A 22,479-nucleotide genomic window follows, 5' to 3' on the forward strand; every position below is an offset into this window, starting at 1 on the left:
GAGAAGTATGAAAGGTGACCAAAGCATAGAATGACACCAGCTGTCAGCCCTGGCACTCAGTCCACCTGATGCCTGGCACACTCAGGTGAACCCAGGAGGTATCTGCTCAGCCAACAGGCTCTCTGGACCTGAGTCTACGAAGCTCATCTTTCCAGCTGCTCCCTGGAAGTTAGTCATGGGCCACTCTTCCCCAGATATAGCCTATCACTTGGGCACCCTCTCCAAACCAGACGAGGGTGGAGAAGACACTGCTTAACAACCACACCAGGATGCGGGTGGGAACTGGTCTGTCCCTGGAACACCTAGCAGAATGGTCACCCTCACTGTACCACCCTAAGAGGGCTAACATCAAAGATCAATGGGGAGCCAGGCACAGTGGTGCACCCCTGTAATCCCAGCAGCTCGAGAGGCTGAGGCAGGAGGATTGTGAATTCAAAGCCAGCCTCAGCAACTTAGTGAGGCCCTAAGCAACTCAGTGAGACCCTGTCTCTAAATAAAATACAAAAAATAGGGCTGGGGATGTGGCTCAGTAGCTGAGTGCTCCTGAGTTCAATTGCCAGTACCCCCACACACACCAAAAAAAAAAAAAAAAAACCAATGAGGAAAGAAGGATTAAAAGTTTCTGTGCCCCTCCAAAACAGACCCTCTCCTTTGACAGAACATACAACTCCTTAACTTCAGACACAGTTCACAAACTTGGCCTATGACAAAGCACCTGGGGCAAAGAAAAGGGTGAAGCAATGTGACAAAAACTCAAAGGGCTTGGAACTCCCTTCTTGTACTTAAATTCCATCAACTTCAAATATGTTAGTTTTCTTCAAATATGTTAGTTTACATCTGACTAAGGGTTCATTTGTATAAAAAAGGTTCTAAGTCTAAAAAAGAGGTTAGATAATCCCTGGTTTAAGAACTGTCTACAGAAATACACAGTATACCCACCTAACGCCACTCCTTAAAATAAGCATAAGTTCTCTCAGAGAGGCAGAGTACTAGAGCCATAAACAGGAAGGCTACAGATAGCACCAGGGTCACCAACCATTTTCCACACTCTAGAAGCCTCATGGAGAGCCAAGACATGAGGCTGCACCCATGAACACAGCACACAGCTTTTACTCAATGTACATCATAGAGGATGGTCACCCTAGCCATCTTCTACTAATCAGAGCCACTGACGCGAATTTTCTCAAATAATGTTTGCAAAAGAAGAAACAAAAGTAGCAAGTGTGGAATATTTGGAGAATAAAAATCTTTCAAAACCAAGGGTCTGTGTGGGACAAATACTACACAGGGTTCTCTGGGTGTTGAAAAAAAATAATTGCTAAGAAGTCACTGCATTAGATGGACAGATTTGGGCTGTTCCATGTGGTAGAAAACAGTTCAGCCAGAGTGCCAACAGGTGCCAGGGCATGAAAGGTCCAGAGTACAACTGCCCTGAGAAATGTGGGTGTCATAAAATATGCATATAAATGTGGTCACAAAAGTGTGGTGTGTTGTATATGTGTGTGTTTATAAAAAGTAAAAAATGTGAGTGGGGTCATGTGTATCCATGCCACATAGCATGTAAGTATAGGGCCATGGGAAGGCATGGTGTATACATGTGGTTATAAAAGAAGGGGAGAGAGAAAGAGAGAATGTGTGTGTGTGTGTGTGTGTGTGTGTGTGTGTGTGTGTTAGGCTATGGGTCTAGAGAGTGTGTGCATAAAAGTGGGTGGGCGTGTATGGCTGTGAGAGTGTGTGGATGTGTGTGGTCACAATTCTATGTCAGGGCTCATAACCACATCAGACTGTAGTCATGAGAATGTGTGTGTGCACAGTCATGGGGAAAGAGAGTATATATGGTCAAAGAAGCCCGTGCATTCCAGAGTCTCGAGATTGTGTGTGCTCAGGGGGCCACAAGAGCTTGTGTGTACATGTGGTGTGATCAGGAAAGCGTGCTGCTGCGCATAAGAATGAAAGTGCATGAGTGGTCTTGAACCTCTATGAGAATGTGTGAGGGATGGGAGGGAAGAACAGGAATAAAAGAAAACTCCACTTATTCCAGGTGCTCTGTCCCAATCAGGGCCAAAAGTTTCAGGCCCAATGTAAGCTGAGGTCATGGACCTGGGCCCCGTCCACCCTTTTAATTACCACCTCCTATCAAGATACACTGTTCCACATCCATGCAAGATGGCTGGGGTCATCCCCTGCATCTTCCAGAATGCTCAATCTCCTGGACCAGCACAGGCCAAGCCCTGAGCCTGGCCCTACTACCCAGTACCCCACTACTCTATTCTCAGCAGAGAAGAGGAGTCATTTTTCTAAAGCAGCAGCCAAGGACCACTCTATCCAGTAGCTCTCCCCACCTAACCCCCACCTGGAACTACAGATTCCCCTGCAGTGTGTGGGAGTGGTGGCCACAGCATCTGTGAGAGCTGAGTCTTTAGTTGACTATCGCTCAGGAGTAAGGACCTCACTACTCAATGAGGAAGCCTCACTGTTACAATGAAGTTCTTCTTAAATCACATGGAAACCTATCTCCCTATCTTTGAAATGACGGTTATCTATTTGAAGATAATAACCAAGAAGGCACTCAGGTATGTGTTCAATTTATGAGACTTCAACTCTGCTGGCTGGGTGAAAAAAGCAACAAGGGCCTCTAAATGCAAACCAGCTATTTCATCTGACATTGAACTACAGAATCATATCAGGCATATGTACTCCATTTAAAATTATCATCCAATAGTATATATTACATATTTATATAATTAACAAAGAATGCATATTATCTATATAGATACACATATATATATTAAGTCTCTCTCTATATATATACTAAGTGTATACTATATATATTGTTTAGGGTTATAAACCTAAACCTATAGACCATGCTTTATGAGAGATTTATGGATCTTATCTACTGACTATGGAATCTAATTCCCCCAGTGAGATATAATAGCACTGTACTGGGTCTCCCGAGGCCTCTCTGCTCCAGGTTAAATATTTCTAGTTGCAAGTAGGCCCTGTTTCATGGAGCTCAAGGGACCGAGAGTGAAGACAATTCAATCTAACGATCTCTCAGTGAGTGATTTCCATGAATCCAACACTATTATAGATATGGAAGATACATCTCCAACCTCAGGAAGTTCATGGGCTACTTGGGAGAACACAGATACACATGTAATCACCTGAGAGCAATTCAGAGGAGCATAAGACAAATATGGTCTCTGGCCCAGCCTGGGGGTCAGTGCTAAGCATCACTTGGAATATAACCAATTGAATCAGCTGGCAGCAGTTTCTCCACCAGCTCTGAGAAGGAAGTGGCCCTAGCCAAGGTCTCAGCTCCAATCAGAAAGGCAAGCAGCTGCCCTGTGCTACAGCTAACTTCTGGAGGAACAGAAGACACCTGAAGGAGGCCCTGAGGCTGCAGCACCTAAGCCTCTCTGCAGGCAGGACAAAGAACTGGGCAGCAATTAGTTTGTGTGGCAAGGCAGTGGCCAGGCAAGGACAGGCAGTGAATAGGGAGTCCTGAGGGTCTTGCTGGTCCTCACACCCTCCTCACTTATAACTCCTTGCATCACTACTGTTTCCCCCAACAAGCCCAACCCCCAATGATATCCTTGGTTCCTCTAGGTATCCCTCTCAATACAACAAAAATGTGGGGTCACCTAGAAGCAGCCCCCTTCCAAGCAGAGTACTCAGAGAAGCCCTGGTCCTGGGCATATGGTCCTCAGCGTAGGATCACAGTTCCTGTGAGTACTCTTCACTCCGCTGGCCATCCAAAGTGCCATGTTCCTGTGAGCCAGCACCGTATGCCCTCCAGAGCTAATTATAGGTCAGTGAGCTAGCAGGCCAGAGGGGGACAGATGGTGACTTCATGTGGCTGCAATATACACTTGTCCCTCCCTCTGACCCCACTCCTCCCTTCCATTTCTCTCAATTCCCTACCTGGGACCCAGGTTCTGAAGCAACTTCAGCTCCCTCAGTCTTCCCTGCTCCTAACTCTTTTTCTCCAGTACCCCTCCACCCCCAATCACACACAGACTCACACTCATGCATGCACACACACTTACACAATTCCAGACAATCACCACTCCTTGTTCATAGAGCAGCTCCTCTACCAACTCAACAAAATTGAGCCAAAGGCCCAGGAGAGAGTATCCCTGGCATAAGAAGGTAGGCTGGCTCCCAGGTATCTGAAATCCTCCTTGACACTAAGCTCCCTGGCCCTCCTGAGTCCTCACACCTGTGTCATTGCCACCACAGTCCAACTCCCCATCCTCCCACCAGTTCTAGCCCTCCTATCCTCAAAGGCTCAGAACGGACACATGACAATCCCTGATAACTCTTCCAACTCTGAGGTTCCATCAATTCACCAGGGGACTCAAAAGTCTGATGCCTGCCTTGCCCCTTCTCATCCTTCCTTTAAAACCCAGCTGCCAGACCTCTCACACTCTGACAACATGACATGCTCAACAGCACACACTCAATACCATTAATGAGCTTTCCCCTCCATGCCCCCTCCCCCATACTTTTCCATCTTCCAGAGATGGGTGTCTCCCACTGTGTACAGAGGTTCCCAATAACCACTGGGCTATCCATCATCTCATTACTTTCAGATACTATTTATCTTAAGCAACCTCCTTAGACCACAGGACAAAATCTAAGAAAACAACCAAGGGAAATCATTCAAGCTGTCCTTTTTCTAAGGCAACTCCCCTGGGACTGAACAACTCATAGTGGTAGGGATGGCACGGGGTTGGAATCCTGTTAGGCTCTGTCTTTTGATAATTCAAAAGCAATGTAATTAAAATGTGTGTGTGAGGGGAATGTTAACAGAGTACCTAATATTTGTGCATACATTGGGTACCTTTCAGCTGCTCCATGGCCCTAAATTGCCTTCAGAAGACCAAGCATCTAATATGGTTCCTGGACCAATGTTCGCTGGATATTGAACAAAGTACCAACAACTCTGTAAAGAATACAGGAAGTCCCTGCAACCTGGCTCCTAAAAAGACCTCTTAAGATCACACAAGGAAGGGATCTCCATGCTAAGCAGAGACTCTTTCCTAATCACTTGCTCCCCTCAGAGAAGAAATGAACAGCAGCCTTAACTCCCGTACCTCTCAATGAATACTACCAACATCTCTCTCCTTAAAGGTGACATCAGCACCTAGTGGCACTTTGTCCTAGATCCCTCCTCCTTCTCAAGAAAACCACCCACACCCATTCCAAGTCCTCCAACCCGACCTCTCTTCCTACCCACCATCAAAAACCTTGAGATCTGCACCGGAAAACATCCCTACTGCGTGGACAAAAGTCAGCTCCCCATCGCACCCTCCCAGTTCAGGAATCTCTATTCCAGCTGTCTTTTCCTGTTGCGCCCACCCTCATCCCCGCCCCCACCAGGCCTCCGGTTAGCCTCTCTTTCCACCCCACCGCCCTGGCACTGCGGAGATGGGGGCATCTGGGGCATAGCTTAAGACTGACAGCTCCAGGAATGGAGAGCTGGCAATAGTAACAAGGGATATAATGAAGCACGCGGGAAGGATTAAGACCCCCAGAAACGCGAAGACCTCTGTCCCTGAGAAAAGATTGCCCCAAGGAGTGATTGGCCAACAAGCCGAGGAGCGCTATTTCTCTGATTCTCCCGGAGGGGAAATGAGGGTGCATCAGTTCACCCAGTTCCCACCCGGGAACTAGCCAACTGAGCCCTCCTCCCGCGAAGACGATGGAGCGGAGGGCGAACTCCACGCCCTCCCTGCAAATCGGCATCGCCCCCCATTCTCATCCCCAAGGGCACAGGGCACTGCAAACACTGGTGAGGGGCGGCGGAGGGAACAGTATCTGCGCCTGCCGCAGACACATCCAGAGTAAAAAGGGACAGTTTCCCAAGGTGCGCTAGTCAGCGACCCCCTCCCCAAACTGTGGAGGGGAGCTGGAACTGGGAATAAGAGTCATCCTTCCCCCCAGCTCGGGCTCTGGGCGCTCACCTCTGTCTGCAATCGCCGAAGGCCCAGCAGCGGGCAGCTCGGCTCGGAGGCAGCAGGGAGCCGCCCCCGGCCGGGGCAACGAGACACGTCCTAGAAAACTGAGCGCGCGCGGAGGTAGATACAGCCTCCGCCACCCTAGCGCCCTGCCTCGAAGCCCCGCCCCCTCCCCCGCGATACCCTAGCCCCACCCCCAGGGGCGTGGCCTGGCCACCTCCCCCCCAATACCACGCCTCCCGCCTCCGGGCGCTCCCCGGCTCTGGCACGTGACTAGGGCGCCGCTTTGATGCTGTGCGCCATCTTGGTTCGGCCTGGAGAGTGCTAGCGAGATGGCCGAGTGCCAGAGTCTTACCTGGCGGCAGTAAGGTCTCAGGGCCGTCAGTGCAGCAAACATCCCCAACCCCTGTCTTTTAACTCACCCCTGTCCTCGGTAACAATCTGTTCCCTAAATTGACAGTGGTTATCACCTTTCACACCTGCTCTCTCCCATCCTTTTAAGTTAAGAAACTTGAAATCCATATACATTTCGTAGTATACACTTAAGTAAACTGTGTCACTTGCCTTCAGGCATCTGACTGTTCTAACACTGTTACTATAAAATGAAGTGTTTGTAAATTGCATACACATATTATGAAAACTGACTCAGGCCAAAATTCCTGACTGACAACTATAGCTAAACCTCTCCATTTCTCCCTAACCCGGTCCACACCTCCCTCACACCCCGTGGATATTAATGCATCTTTTCCATCTGGTTTGTTAAGTTTCATCACAGTGCCTACTCAATCCTTTACAAATATCCAGTAAGCAATGCTAGAAGTGTGAAGAATTTTTATATACATGCAATGTGTACACATGCATTTACAGATATATACACATCCTATTTCAGCAGCAAAGACTGTAGTTGAGATCAGTGACACAATTTTTCACTTATTATTTTTCCCCCAATATATTTGCCACTTGGCTTAGTTTCCTTACATTACTAGAAGGCAAGAAAATCTGAGTAATCCTAATTTATTGGGGGGGGGGGTGTTAAAGCTAAATTTGTATTACTTTGATCCTCAGAGCAAAATTGTGGTGTGCGTGTGTGAGAGAGAAGGGGGGGGGGTAGGTGTGCGGGGGTGGGGAGTATTAAGCATTTTTTAACCTAGAGTCCAGAAAGTTCCAACTCTTCTCTACCAGGAGTTCTTACCAAGGGAAATCCCTAAGACTTCACAACCTTTCACCAACAAAATGTGAATTGTGCTAGGCAACTTAGCCATGCAAAGGAAGGCTGAAGCCATCATAACCAACTATAACACATTTACCAAGGGCTTTCCATTATGAGAGAGAATCGATGATGAGAGAAGAGCAGAGACATTATGCAAAGTGTATCTATCATTATACCATGGAGTTTGATACAAAAACTCAGAAGTTGAATCAGAACACAATTATTAAGCTGAATTTATTCACCCCCCTTTTAAAGGTAACTCCTAAATGGGGGACACACAATCCACCAGGACAACTTCCTCCCACTCCATGGCATCTTTTATTTAGGGAACTAGGGACTGTGCTTCTTTCCTTCTGCCACAAAGAGGTAACTTTTGATTGTAGAGATCTGCGAGGTGCTTATTGTTCTTAGATTTATTTTTATTTTTATTTTTTTGGCTTGTTTTTACCCAAATTCTGTTTTTCACTGACCCAGGCTCACTATCTATGAACAGCTTAAGTACCACCCTCAATGTGGGGTAAGGCTAGCTGTTAGTAACCATAAAAGGCAGATGCTTCCTAAGAATATTCTTTAAATAGCAGTGGGTAAGAAAGATGGTAAGGGAAAAAAAAATGCTAATTTAGATATTTGGCTCTTAATGATATCTCCCCCACAGAATTTTCATGTTTAAAATGTCATCTTAATGCCCACTTCTTGATAATATCCAGCTCCCTGGATCATAGGGGTTGCGGGGGAGCAGCAAGGTTATCTTCTTAGCAAAAACAAAAGTCACCCACCATCCTCTTCTCAGAGTACACCAGCCATAGCAAGTCCTCTGCTCAACAGGAAGACATTAGCATTTCTACCTGGACAAGAGGCCTGACAACAGAAGCAGTACAGTGCAGGGCAGAGCAAAGCAAAGTTACTAAGTACTTATGGTTTAAGAGGCTGGTTTCAACATGCAGTGCATTTTTTAAAAATGACCTTTAGCATAATAAATGCTTTTCTAACAACTTAATGAAAATGCCACTATCCTTCCTGAAATAACTTTCTTGGTTAGTTTATATTTTACTAAAAAACACATATTTCAAAGATTATTTCATCAATCTTATATACTTTTTAGGCTGATCAAATTTTTCTCAACCTTTTACCTTTAAATCTATTATATTCTGCCTATTCTCACCACTATCTACCACAAGAAAAAATGAAACTGACTTTTTAAATTGTGGCATAGCGAAAAAAACCTGGATCAGAAAAAAATAAATAAAAAAGATCTTAGCTCTGCCCATTTATTGGCAGTTATGGCCTTGGGTAAGTCACCAATTCATTTACTCAATTATAAACTGGAAATAGTTTCACCTACCTTGCAACACTATAAGGATTAGAATACTACATAAAGTTCCTAGTATCCCACCAAGGGCACAAAGTCATTATCACTATCAGCCTCATGCAGAAAAGGAAGGAAAAAAAAAAAAGAACCCTAAAACCTAAAACTCAAAACTGGCAAAACAGTATTTATGCAATAAATATCCAAAAATTATTTTAAAAGAAAGATTCACAAGTTGATCTTGTAAGATTCTGAAAACCCTGTCACCTGTTTTATTTCTGGAGAAAGGTAAAGGGAGATGAGAAAATATTCACTTGAATTTGAGGGGCAGCTACACTGGAAGCAGTAGTTGTAACAATTTTAGGCCTCTGGTTCTGTTCCTCTGATCCATAAGGGAAAACTTTCTTGCTTGAAGATTTAAGAGTTTAATTTTTCCCTAGAGCAAGATCATCCATTTTCAATAGGATGAAAGAATATAGAACAATAAACTCAATAGCACCAAATGGGATTTAACACAGAAAACAGGGCCAGGTTTCTCCTTTCAAATGCAAATTTTACATTAAAATATGTTTATAAATCATAGTTGTTTTCCTCTTGATTCAACCCTTCTCCCTCCAATAATAGGAGCCCCAGGAACCAAAAGAGCATATGCATTACTAATCAGATATACAACAGAACCATCCCCTTCAAACTGAAATCTGATTACTTATGGATTAGACTCAGGGCTGCCCCAAAGGATGGGAAGCAATAACTATGCTCTCAGGGAGAACGGATACTGCGGATGCCACCAGTCAAAGAGTCGGACGCTGTGCACTGGATCCAGGATGACTTGCACACCCTGTTCACTGCGCAGGTTCCGACCACCATGGACAGGAGAATCTTGGAACACCAGTCTCACTCGATGATGCCGCATGTCTGTGCTCACATTAATAGTAAACTAGAAGAGAAAAACAAATTTAATACCCAATTCAAAAAAACTTGGTTTCCTCTGGCTCACCCTGAAATGAAACAGTATGTTGCAACATTAATCTCTAAGTTATAACACCAACACCTTTGTAAAAACATTTTAAAAAGTGTAATTTTAACTTTAAAAAATTTTTTTTTTGGTTTCTGGTATCAAGGGATTGAACCCAGAGGCACTTAACCACTAGGCCTCATCCCCAACCCTTTTTTATATTTTACTTTGAGACAAGAGTCTTGTTAAGTTGCTTAGGCCCTCGCTAAATTGCTGAGGCTGGCTTTGAACTTGTGATCCTACCAAAGCAACTGGGATTACAGATGTGTAAGGTCTTCTCAGCTTCATATATTTAAACTAGGCTAAAAAAAAGTCTTCCAGATGGTTGAATAAATTAGTACACACACACACACACACACACATACACACACACACACACACACATCAAAGTCAATTAAAGTCAAGTAAGAGATGACTTGAAGGGATTCAGATAACATTGAACAAATTAAGGAAGATGCATGAAACATAAACCTGATCCCCTTTTTTTGTAAAATGAAACTACAAAATCTCCAAATATGCATATGTAGTTCTATATAGAATTAATATGAAGGATTTGGAATGTGAATACATAACTAGGTCATTAATATGGCTTAACCAAGAGGAAGGAGAAAAGAACCTACAACAAAAATAGCATATATGACATAATCTCAATTACTCAAAATTATCTGAGAAAGGATATATACATGAACATTAACAGATGCATTAGAAAAACAGTTTCCAGGTTAACTGCAGTTACAAGACAGTGGAAGTCTAAGTCACCTTTACTTTCTCAATATATTTATGTATTATCTAAATTCTTTACATGAAGCATTACTTTTTACCATTCAAAAAATAATAAAGCTATTTTCATTTTGGAGGGGAAGTCTGCCTATCTATGAACATAAGCCCTAAACACAGAAAAGATAAACAGCCCAAACTTTCCAGTTGCCAATCCAATTAAAATATTTTAAAACATGGAAAAATTAAGACACAGGCACATACACTGTTTACTGATTCTTAAGTAAATGCTGACTAGCCAGAGCACTGCACAAAGGTAGAGCTGCTCACCCTGTACTTAATGTTCCATTTGAAACCACATGAATGCCTCACAGTCTTGACATACAATGTGCATGCACACGCTTCCTCATTATTTCTTTTAGTCATAATGATCATTGCACACACATAACAATGCAAAACATTCCCTGATCTAGAGAGAACAATAGGTAACAACATATTCTAATATATATTAATCCCCAACTATCTGTTAATATACAAGCCTAATTTCAAATTTTTATAAATTATTCTTCAGGCATTTTTTTCTCACTGGTTGAATTTACAAATCTCTTTTAAACTCTAAATATAGCAAAAGTTTGTAAAAGAGCTGTGGATGAAATCCTGAGTCTCCACTTACCAGGGTAAATATCATTCCCATGACAATTGGAATAAAGATGAAATTGAGGGTGGTGACCTGCAGTAAGCAGCAGTCCTGGTCTGGGTTAGTATGAACATCTTCATACTGAATGGGAGGCTGCAATCGTTCCATACATTTGCTCTTTAATCTAGGGGACTGAAGAGAACCAAAATTAATCTAATGACCTAGAGGAAATATTTATTTCTCTAAAAGTCCATCAATGAAAATCCACCAGCCGATACTTTTCTGTTATCTCCTCTTGTTATGTTTATTGCTTTCTATGCAAAGATCAAAGAAAATCTGCCTTCTGCAAAAAGGGAAAATATATTTGGATGAGCAAATGTAGCAACGGGTTTATGCTTCATTTAGATGGTACTCCTGCCACGAGACAAATAGAAACTTAAAGTCTCTACCAGAGACAGTATAATGTCTGAAAGATTGCAAACTCTTGTGACTTGTCGAACTTAAAAGCATATCTGATGCACAAAAGAGATGGAAGCAGAAGTGGCCTCCTAGAGCAGGTGCCATTAAACCAAAGATTCCCAAGTCTCAGAACTCACAAGTATTCACTTTCCTGCAGTAATTGTGGTCTCTGCTTCTAGTTATATCTCTCCACTGCCCCTCAGTTCCCTTCCAGAAAACTCCCATGGTTCACTTCAGCAACATCTAACAGGTTTCATAGATTTTAAGCATCTTATCTTTCTAAATGTGAACTATGGGAGCTAAATTCTTCCCCTGAACCATGTTTTTGAAAAAAACAGGAAAATATGATTTACTTTAAGAACTATCTATAACCCACCTGCCATCATTGAGGGATAACTAACTATATTTGTAATGTTTCTTACCAGTGAGCTACTAACTAGAGGAAAAGATTTTTAAAATGCAGCTGCTGAGGATAAGAAAAGAATGACAAAACAGATTCACACGATAGCCAAGATCTAATAGTTTAAGCAAAATGCAGAGAAAAAAAATGAACAAATGGTCATGTTTTATAAAAAGCCTTCTGGCAAACTCTCTCCTCAGGGCTTCCCCAAAACTATTTTGAACATAAAACTATATTAATTTTTGCTGTTTACAAATGTTTGAACAAAAGAAAAAAGAAAACTTAATCAAATAAGTTCAGTGCATGATTATAGTAAGTTTTTCTTTTTCACTTTTTAAGTCTTCAAATATATAGAAAAGTACAGTATACTAAACTATATATACTCCACCATTGGATATTTTGCCATATTTACTTTCCCAACTCCCTCACATACATACTTTGGGAAGGATGGAGTACAAAACCTTTTGGAAGTAACAAACACTCCAACCTTAACAATTCAGTATGAATAAAGACACTTATACATAATCACAATACCATTACCACACATAAGAAAATTAATAGTTTTATATCATCTAATAGCCACAGCATATTCAAATTCTGCAATTGCCCCCAAAATGTCTTCTATAATTCTTAGTTCTCTGGTCCAGAAGCCACTCAAGGTTTACTCTTTGCATTAGGTTGTCACCTTTATCTTTCAATATAAAATAGTTCCTCCTCCTTTTTCTCTTCAGGGTATTATTTAAGTTTTGGTGTATATTATTTGATTGGCTGGGGGGAGGCATTTCTGGGGATCAAAAACAGGGTCTTGTGCATTTCAGGCAAGTACTCTACCACTGAGCCATATCCCCAGTCCTACTATTTATTTGTAATAAGGTCATTTCATGCCTAGTGTTATAGCTGGAATGCCTGTGCCCCTCCAATATTCATGTTGAAATTTTTTTTTTTTTTTTTTTTTAAAGCTCTCTCTTTTTTTTTTTTTTTTTTTTTTTAGTTATCGGCGGACACAACATCTTCGTTTGTATGTGGTGCTGAGAATCGAACCCGGGCCGCACGCATGCCAGGCAAGCGCACTACCACTTGAGCCACGTTCCCAGCCCTTCATGTTGAAATTTAATCTCCACTGCAATAGTAGTAAGAGGTAGGATTTAGGAAGTGATTAGGTTATGAGGGCTCCTCCCTCATAAATGGGATGAAGGCCCTTTCAAAAGAGGCTTTACACTGGGTTCAACCTCTTTGTTTTTCTACCCTCTGCTATATAAGGACAGGGTCCCTTTCCTTTAAAGGATGCAACAATAAAGCACCACCTTGAAAGCAGAGAAAACAGAGTTTTGCCAGGCACAGAACCTGCAAGCACCTTGATCCTGCACTTCCCAGTCTCCAGAACTGTGAGGAAGTTAATTTCATTCTTCAAAAATTACCTAGTCTGTGGCACTTTGTTTTGATAGCAAAAAGGGATTAAGATACTTAGTGAAATTCATCTGAATATATTACCTGAATGACAAAGCAAAGAAAGATCACATACCTGTTTTTTGAACTTGAAGTTGAATTCCCACATTGGTTCCTGTCTGTTCCCAACAATCTTTCTGCACCAGAAAAGTAAGCACTATGGAAAGATAAAAATAAAACAAACTAAGGGGGGAAAACATCAAAATACACTGTAAGGTAACAAAAAATAATTAGGAAAAACCTCTCTGTTTGACAACTCTAAAGCCAACCACAGTCCTAATGCTGATATTTTACCTAGACACAGGTAGACCCCCAACCTGACACTGATGCAACATGAAGACAACCCCAGGGCTGTTCAATAAGGAGAAGAGGGACCAATATGTCAACCTCAGAGGCTATTTGAGATCAACCCCTATTGTTCTCTTCTTTAAAGACAGAAACATGGTGTCTAGAAACTGGGGCATTTTCTGATTCAGCAGGCAACTGCTCTACGTTAAAATATAAGGGCAGTGAGTAGCCACCAGGCAAGATGATAACAAGGCCATGAGGCAGGCAAGGAGAGCCGGCCCTATAATAGGAGCAAGCTGCTCAGGATCTTCTGGGAGCAGAGAGCTGGTAGAAACCACAGAGCTGGGCTAAATTCAGTCTAGAGTGAACCCCTTGATGAAAGTCAAGCTACAGCTAGGGTTAAGCACAAGAAGTGAGGTACCTCCCAGGGGATAAGGGGTGGGTCGTCCGCCGTCCTGCCCTTCAGACATGCCCTGTACGTCCTGCTGTTCCATCAAAAATAATGGGCTTGGCTTTAAGGGGAAAACACTTCTGCTGCCATCACAACGGCTCCAGTGTCCCACACAAGCTATGCTACTGAAAGAGAGAGAGGGGGATCAAATACGAAAAGCTGGAGTCCAGGAACATGGGACAACTTCCTTTAGACATGCTGGCAACTCCCTGAATGCCATGCGATCGTGGACACACTAATGGCAAGGCCATGCATGGGACACCTGCCACTTCAGGTCCCACACCGTCTTCAGAAGATCTCTAATATGGCACAAAAGAAGCAGCCAGATGATCTGGGCATACTAACTAGATTAAGATCCTGGTTTTCATTCCACTTTGGCTTTTCATAGTCTACTTTTTAAAAATTAATATACAGTGCTAAGAATATGAAGACATAGGTATTTCAGAAGCTAAGCAGTAGCACTTGCATTGTGCACTGGAGCCGCTAAGATGTGTCAAGCATGAGGAGTTTGCCCAATGCTGCTCTTCTCCCAGTAACTAATTCACACCTAGCATGGTTAACCCTGGGATGATTCCCCACCTCCTCATAGTTAGTCTAATACTATCAAATGCTTCTGGGGGAAGGGGCACTGTAAATGTGAACTGATACACTGTCTACTCATGTTACAGGCAGAAGCAGCTGCTGGGTGAAATTCTACTCACACAGCACGCTATTCATGCCCTAAATTCATCAGCTAGCATGATATTAAATTGAGCTCAGTCAGTGGCCCTGTCTACCTCAGTTTCAAGCCTAGGGGGGAACATACTACCAATAGTATCCTTTTAATTCAAATGTTTCAGGTAGAATATTATCACCCTAGAGCTAAGCTAGGGGAGAAGAATCATTAAGTCCGTGACAATAAAGTACAAGAGAATTGGAAGTGCTATAGAACATCAGACTTTGGATAGGAACAGGAATAATAAAAATTAGCTATAACCTCAAAAGATGAAATTTAGACATGATATTAGTTGAGTAAGAAAAGGGTTGAGACATCAACTTGCCTGCATAATCAGATCTACTATACTAGTCTAGCTTGAAAAAGGTGATTTCACTAGACATTTCATCAGGGAGGAGAAAAGGAAAGAATGTACCAAAGACTAGTAGACCTATTTACTAATCAGAAGAAGCCACTAACTTGAATACAATGTATGAATATAAAATACTGGGAGAATCTTGAGATAAAAATAGCCTAAAACATATATAATTTTAGAGCCCTAAAGTTTATGAATTGGAGGAACTGATGGTCTCTGAGACAACCTACCACAGAGCCCAACAACAGCCTAGCACTGAGCACTTAGCAAATGCTAAAGAAATCTACATCGGAATCCTTTAAGAAGGTCGAGAATAATAAAGGGAATCCCAGATGTCAAGATTACATTAGAAAGAGAAAGTATGTGAATTATTCAGGTTATGTCTTTATATCATGATTTAAGCACCTTTTAAAAATTATAGCATACATCTACCTTTTGAGTTATGCTCTTCCTAGCCCAAACCATCAAAACCATCGTATCTAAAGTGGTTCAATGTACAATGCATAAAAATAAATTAAAATGGGATAAGGAATACACTAAAAGCACAAGAAAGCTATAGGTAAAGATAACAAGCCAGCCCAGCACAGCAGGAATATCCTAGAGAAATGAAATCTCTTTGAGTTCTATAAGTTTATATTAGTCCTCTAGCAGCCTGGGACCTATAGCCCTCCCCATCAGAGAAGCTGAAAATAAGCCACAGTAACAGGCCACCATACAAGAGTCTATTAGTTAAACCCCAACACTAACTCTCACTTACTTTGGAATTCTTTAATGTGCTGGGAGTGCTTTCTGGAATGGCTGGATTCTTGGAGATTCGAGCAGCAAATGGTTCATACATATGGTACAGAGAACGGATCACACATGCCCGAAGACAGCGTAGCTTCTCCATTGACTCTGGTCGCAGGCGCAAAGGCAGAGAAGCATCCAGCGTGTAGTGCCTGAAACATGACACATTACTCCTACCAACATTTGACTGTCTCTTCTGCTCTACATCAGTCTCCTAGGACTCCTGGTCTCTACGTAAACGCCACTGCACTATTCCATCGGCCAGTAGTTGGCTAGTCCCAGTGCTCATATACATACAAATCACCATCTCAACTTTGCAGTGACTTTTGATTCTTCAGCTTATAATCCTGTACTTTTTCACCCATTTTAAAAGTTTAAATCCTATTTCACTCTACAAAAGAGTAAGTCTCTGAACTGACAAAAGAATAATATACTTTAGCGGTAGTACACACATAAAATCAGAGAGACCCAAAAGGCTGAGAGAGAAGGATTCTAAGTTCAAAGCCATCCCCAGTAACTTGGGAAGAAAGTGACAGCATTTAGGTCAGTGGTAAAACACCCCTGGGTTCAATCCCTAGTACCGAGGGGCAGGGGAACCCTCTCCTATAGAAGAGCCATCAGGTTTCCCTGTCCGACGTCTCAACAGGTTTTCTACTCCCTGCTTGCACTATCTCAACATCCATTCTAACCACAACCTTACGGACTATTTACAATCTCCACTACAATTCTGTTAAGGTTTGTAAACAAGTCAGATTGGCACTTGTTATTTTGCCAGAGAAATGTTAAAGTCTGTAAACAAGTCTGGATGGCGCCTGGCCAAATGCCAGAGGGAGTAGTTTGTGAAGTAACAAAAGCGAGCCATTAAGTGTGGAGATTCCTTATTGGTTGACTGCTGTATCCATTTTATGCTAATTAGATAAGCTGTGTAAAATGTATAAATATCGCTCAGATCCTACAATAAACGGCTCCCATTCCTGCTGCATCAACGTACACAAGTTATTTGTCACCCCCCCACCCCACCCCCACCCCCCCCACCCCCGACACAATTCCACACCCTGCATCAAAAGCTAGCCCTTTTACTAATCATACAATCTACTCACTCCTCACCACTATGATTTTATATAGGGCAGCATTAAGTACAAAAACTACATGAAAATTTCAGGTAACTAGAAAAAATCTAAGAAACAACTAATCCAGTGGAAAGATAAACAGGTAGCCACCTGTAGCTTTTGAATATTCTAGCTAACATAAACATCAGAGGAAAAGTCAAAGTCATTTCTTTCTGAGACCTGAAGCAAGACTTGCTAAACAAAGATAAAAAAGTGAAGAAGGTAACTGTAAGCAAGACAATTACCTGAATAAATTAATAAAGTTAAATTTAAACTAGAGAGGGGTCAAAGAGTCCAAAGTTGGGGTCATAACCAGTCATGGAGGAGAGAAAGTAAAAAGAGATCACCATCCAGGGAGTAGCTCCAAATCACAAACAGCAATGGAATCAGCTACAGAGAAATTTGAGTGAGCTCTCTGTGGTCGCACCTTCGGTACAACCTGGTCCAAAAGGCAGCAGTGCAAGTGACAGTCCAGGCATTCTTACAAATCAAGGAAAAATTCACAATGTCCTCAGGACGGATGTAGGAGGCCAGCAATAGCCAAATATCCATGGGATACTCTTCTCCTCCAGCCTTGTCCAGGTCCTCTGAAAGAAACAAACAACAACAACAAAAAAAAAAAAAAAACACAATAACCTTTGATTTTCTATTGCACATATAACTAAAGATACGCAATCATTTCAATTCTCTCAGGTCTTGCACAGTTAAGAAAAGGGTTTAAATAGGTTCAAGGAAGCCCCTCGGGGTTAACATTTCCTGCTACTTCTACTGCTGAAAACTTTTGCCTGAGTGAGTAAGCCTCATTCTTCAATCCATTTTAAAACAAATACTCACATATTATTTTGAAGTTTGTAAAGTGTTTTCATGTACATTATATCATTCAACTTTAATAAATTTTCAACAGAAATAAGGAAAATATTATTGTGCCTATTTTATTGATTTATTTTTTTATGTACTGAGGATTGAACCCATGGGCACTGTGCCACTGAGCTACATCCCAGTCCTTTTAGAGACAGGTTCTCACTAATGCCAAAGCTAGCCCCGAATCTGTGATCCTCTTGCCTCAGCCTCCCTAATCACTGCGATTATAGTCATGTGCTGTCGTGACTGACTTATTGTGTCCATTTTAGTAATAAGAAAACAGAGCCTTGCCACCAAGGCAACATCAATAGAATCCAGGTTCTGTTGACTCCAAATTCCAGCTTTGCACTTTCAACCCTGACTTTGATTTTCCTTGCAATCCCCATCGACCAAATGTTTTCTTCAGTTCAGTCATGTAAAAAACAAAATTGATTTTAAATGGCATGAGGAAACTTCAAGTGCAGACTAAATTAAAAAAAAAAAAACAGATGAGCGCACTGTGTACTCAATAACTTCCTGTAAACATGTTTCTTTTTTTTCTGTTTTTTTCCTTATTTCACTTTCAGTTTGGCCTATAATCCTGACCAGGGGCAGTTAGTGACTCCTTACTGCTTCAGACTTTATTAGTATTAATTCTCTTGACCCTGAGTCCACTAAATATCTCAGGTTCAAGTAACAAACACACTCCACAAAGATATATGTATATGGACTAACACCAAGGACTAACCCTTAATTCAGCCATAATCGTAGAACTAAAAGCAGCTTTCTTCTTTCCTGGGTAAAAAGCCCCTCCACCACTTTCCCAAGGCTGCTTCCTGCTATAACAGCAAAGTAATATAAGTTCTTTAATATACTGATTATTTCAACAGATTTCAACAAATATAAATATCTATTATGTGATTCTCAAGTAGAGGTGAAAGTTCTGGTAGATCTGAAACCAAAAATATACAAATCATTTCTTACTTCTCAGCTTTCCCTACACCTAGCTGATCATCAGAACCACTTTGGCCTTAACAATAGCTATTCTAAGCTCTACCCCAAGAGAATCTGATTCATTAAGTCTAGAGCACAATGTGGGCATTTGGCTAATGATTTAGCACATTATATATCATTAGTTTCTGTTTCATTTAAAGGTCTTACCACCTTTAAGACATAACCATCATACACTTTTCTATTTTCCACAGTACCTATTAGTTATAAAGCACAGTACTTAGAAGTCCATAATAATATCTAACTTTAGATAAAGCAAAACTGATTATGTAAAATCCACATATTTGGAAAACATTTTTGTCACACCTCAGCTTCCTTCACACATTCAGAAATCTACAAATGCATGTTTTTAATGTTCTCAATAATGGCTACTATCAGTCTTCTTTCTTCTCAAATTTAGACAAAAGTTAAAAATCCAGATCTATTAACAGGTATTGTCCCACTATTAAGATCTTATTAAGAGCCAGGTTTTCACCCTAAGATACCATCTCACTCCAGTAAGATTGGCAGCCATTATGAAGTCAAACAACAACAAGTGCTGGCGAGGATGTGGGGAAAAGGGTACTCTTGTACATTGCTGGTGGGACTGCAAATTGGTGCGGCCAATATGGAAAGCAGTATGGAGATTCCTGGGAAAGCTGGGAATGGAACCACCATTTGACCCAGCTATTGCCCTTCTTGGACTATTCCCTGAAGACCTTAAAAGAGCGTACTACAGGGATACTGCCACATCGATATTCATAGCAGCACAATTCACAATAGCTAGACTGTGGAACCAACCCCGATGCCCCTCAATAGATGAATGGATTAAAAAAATGTGGCATTTATACACAATGGAGTACTACGCAGCACTAAGAAATGACAAAATCATGGAATTTGCAAGGAAATGGATGGCATTAGAGCAGATTATGCTAAGTGAAGCTAGCCAATCCCTAAAAAACAAATGCCAAATGTCTTCTTTGATATAATGAGAGCAACTAAGAACAGAGCAGGGAGGAAGAACAGGAGGAAAAGATTAACATTAAACAGAGTCATGAGGTGGGAGGGAAAGGGAAATTGCATGGAAATGGAAGGAGACCCTCATTGTTATACAAAATTACATATAAGAGGTTGTGAGGGAAATGGGAAAAAAGAAGGAGAGAAATGAATTACAGTAGATGGGGTAGAGAGAGAAGATGGGAGGGGAGGGGAGGGCAGATAGTAGAGGATAGGAAAGGTAGCAGAATACAACAGTTACTAATATGGTATTATGTAAAAATGTGGATGTGTAACCGATGTGATTCTGAAATCTTTGTAATGTTTTGAATAACCAATAAAAAAAAAAAAAATCCACCTTTCACATGAAGAAAAAAAAAAAAAAAGAGCCAGGTTTTCTCCAAACTCAGTTTCCCGATGGATCACCACTTTGATCTCCTCTTGTGTTGAGAAAATGACCGCTTAAATTATCACCAAAGACAGGACTGCCCAAAGAAAGCAAACTCTGTACCTTTGTGCCTCTTGCTTTTCTTTTTTCTGGAGACAGTTCTCTCATTGATGTTTTCCTCCTGGGCATCCATCTCATCACTGCTGTCGATGATGTCACAGGACTCACCAACCCCAGAAAGAGCTTCCTCTGCAGGAAGCTGGGAGGCTTCCAAACCACAAAGAGATTTTACTAAAAGAAAAAAAAATGGGGAAAATGAGATGGTACCCAGTACCATCCAAAAATACAGCTTGACAAAGATATCAGCATGGGGAGGGAGTAAGAAAGAAAGCTGAGAACTGATCGCAAAATGAAATCAAAATTTTAACAACAAAAATATAATAAAGCAATAGGCAAACTGAGTTCGATGTTGCAGGATTCACTCCTTAAAAGTGCTAACTTCAGCCCTGGAAAAAAGAGAATGCACAATTCCTCCACTATGAACCCTGCAGGATAAAAGCAAAAGGTGAATTCTATTGTCATTTACACAATTCTGATAAGCAGTGTTGGAGAGGAACTGGATCCAATTTAACCCTTGTCTTGGGTTAGACAGTATGTCTCATAAAACACAATTCAACCCATGAATAAAATGCTTGAAAGCAAGAGAAACGGGGGGGGGGGGGGGGGGGGTTAATAACACCAAGGTTATTAAACAAGGAAGCAAACTTCAAAGTAAAATATATGTGAATTACAGCAAAGAGATTAATACCTAAGAAGAAAGCAGTGGAAACTAATGAAGAGTACCAAAGTTGTTGCTGTTGTCGTTTTTAATGCAAAGAAAGACATACAATATTTTATCTACAAAAACTGCCATTCTTGGCACCCTGCCCGCAAAATAAGAACAAACAGGGAGGAGAGCAAACATGTTTGTGGAAAGATGCCTAAAGAACTGCAGGAAAAAGAAAAAGAAAAACAAGAGAATCCCAGGAATTAAAACCATGAGTTCTGTCTTCAAGACCTGGGTATAAAATAAATGGACTAACCGAAAGCCTACCTTCCTGCTGAACAGCGTTGGCGACGGCTTTCTTGACCCGTCCAGACTTCACGACTGCCGGATCCGAGTTGGCATAATCCGCCACGGTCACTGAAACACAGTACCAACCCTCAAGGTAAAGGCCTTCCCGTCAATCTTTCCCACTAAGACCTGCTCACTGTAGGTTCCCGGCCCCAGTTCCCTCCCTCTTCCGGCAGGCGAGCGCTCGCCTCCATTCGGTCCAGTCCCCTCCCAGCCGACAGCCCCAGATCTTTCAGCACCCCCGCCTCCTCGCCCACCTCGACCAGAACAGGCGTCGTGGGCCCGGAACTTGAGTCGCTTTCCTCTCTTGGGCATGGCGACCGTGTCGGGGCGAGACCGACCTAGTGGGCCGGGACCCCGGGCCATGCCTCGGGCTGGAGAGCAGGTGCCCGGAGCCGCGGGCCAGCTCCGGCTGGCTCCGCGGCCATCCCGCACCCGAGGCCGCTGCTCTCGCGATGGCTTAGGCTCGGGCTCCAAATCTCGTTGGCGGTCGTCGCCCCTCTATGAGAACCAATCACCGCCTGATCCAAGGAAACGTCATCATCGGGCGCCCTCAGATCTGGCAAGGTCTGGGTTCCAGAAGTATGGACTACTGTTGTGTTGAGTGGTGTCGATCTTAGCACTATTTCCTATGAAGTGTTTGGTGTATCAGACCCTAAACTGTCACCCACGTTGATTAGAAATATGAGTTTACATCTTGGTCTCCAGAATTCTTCCTAACGCCTCTACCCACGCTCCAAGTCCACTTCAACACCCAGATGCCCATACATTGTCATTTTCCCGCTTTCTCTGCACTCATGCAACGTAGACTGAGCAATAGCTATTCCGACCTAGATTTGTAAGAGCCTTAACTACAATTCCATTATGAAGGCTATAAATTTCTGATTTTTTGAAATAGGAAGAAAGGTTCTTAAAAGCTTCTCAATCTGTCACCATCCCCAAGTAAAATTTCAGAAGGATCAACGTGGAATGAATATCCTCTTTCCTTTGTATTGAGAGTAATCCTGAGTGTTCTCCTTTGTCCTTCTAACTTCCTCGCAGCTCCCAAAGGGTGACAACCTCTGGCTTGGGAAGCAGTACTCAGGGTCCAGACATCCTATCTGCCGGATCCACCAGAGAGTGCCACCCTGATACACTTAGAAGGGGATCCTTTAATTAGCTTGTACTGACACAAAAGTTCATTAGGAGCAAACCAGGGGCATTTTACTAGCATTATATAACATTATATAACCAGGTGCATTTTACTAGCATTATATAACAGATTACCAGCAAGGGTCATGTTAATAGGCTTGAA

At 42.2% G+C, this 22,479-nt stretch overlaps 2 protein-coding genes across 2 annotated transcripts in view; both read right to left on the minus strand.

The window, feature by feature from the left end:
* The window catches only part of Ppfia4 (PPFI scaffold protein A4), a 50,602-nt gene extending 44,516 nt beyond the window's left edge, over positions 1–6,086 (minus strand). The window contains exon 1 of the mRNA XM_076832422.1: positions 5,970–6,086. The gene's annotated coding sequence lies outside the window, so the exon portion shown is untranslated. The remainder of the gene's footprint in view (positions 1–5,969) is intronic.
* Positions 6,087–6,777: 691 nt separating this feature from the next.
* On the minus strand, positions 6,778–21,627 carry Tmem183a (transmembrane protein 183A). The gene is made up of 8 exons (XM_076831617.1): positions 21,443–21,627; positions 21,165–21,254; positions 20,195–20,362; positions 17,285–17,444; positions 15,720–15,900; positions 13,230–13,310; positions 10,885–11,040; positions 6,778–9,416 (listed from the first exon to the last, which is right to left on the minus strand). Exons 1-8 carry the CDS (start codon positions 21,549–21,551, stop codon positions 9,231–9,233), a joined length of 1,131 nt encoding a protein of 376 aa, XP_076687732.1. The 5' UTR covers positions 21,552–21,627; the 3' UTR covers positions 6,778–9,230.
* Positions 21,628–22,479: the final 852 nt, after the last annotated feature.

Source organism: Callospermophilus lateralis, chromosome 13 (genome assembly GCF_048772815.1).
Source record: "Callospermophilus lateralis isolate mCalLat2 chromosome 13, mCalLat2.hap1, whole genome shotgun sequence".
Lineage (NCBI taxonomy): Eukaryota > Metazoa > Chordata > Mammalia > Rodentia > Sciuridae > Callospermophilus > Callospermophilus lateralis.

Coding starts and splice junctions, on each gene's coding strand:
- Tmem183a (XM_076831617.1), bottom strand. CDS start 21,551: ATGGCCCGGGGTCCCGGCCCACTAGGTCGGTCTCGCCCCGACACGGTC. Junction 20,363..21,164: donor CAACGCTGTTCAGCAGGAAG/GTAGGCTTTCGG, acceptor TTTTTCTTTTAG/TAAAATCTCTTTGTGGTTTG. Junction 9,417..10,884: donor TGGGAATGATATTTACCCTG/GTAAGTGGAGAC, acceptor TTTCTCTTCTAG/TTTACTATTAATGTGAGCAC.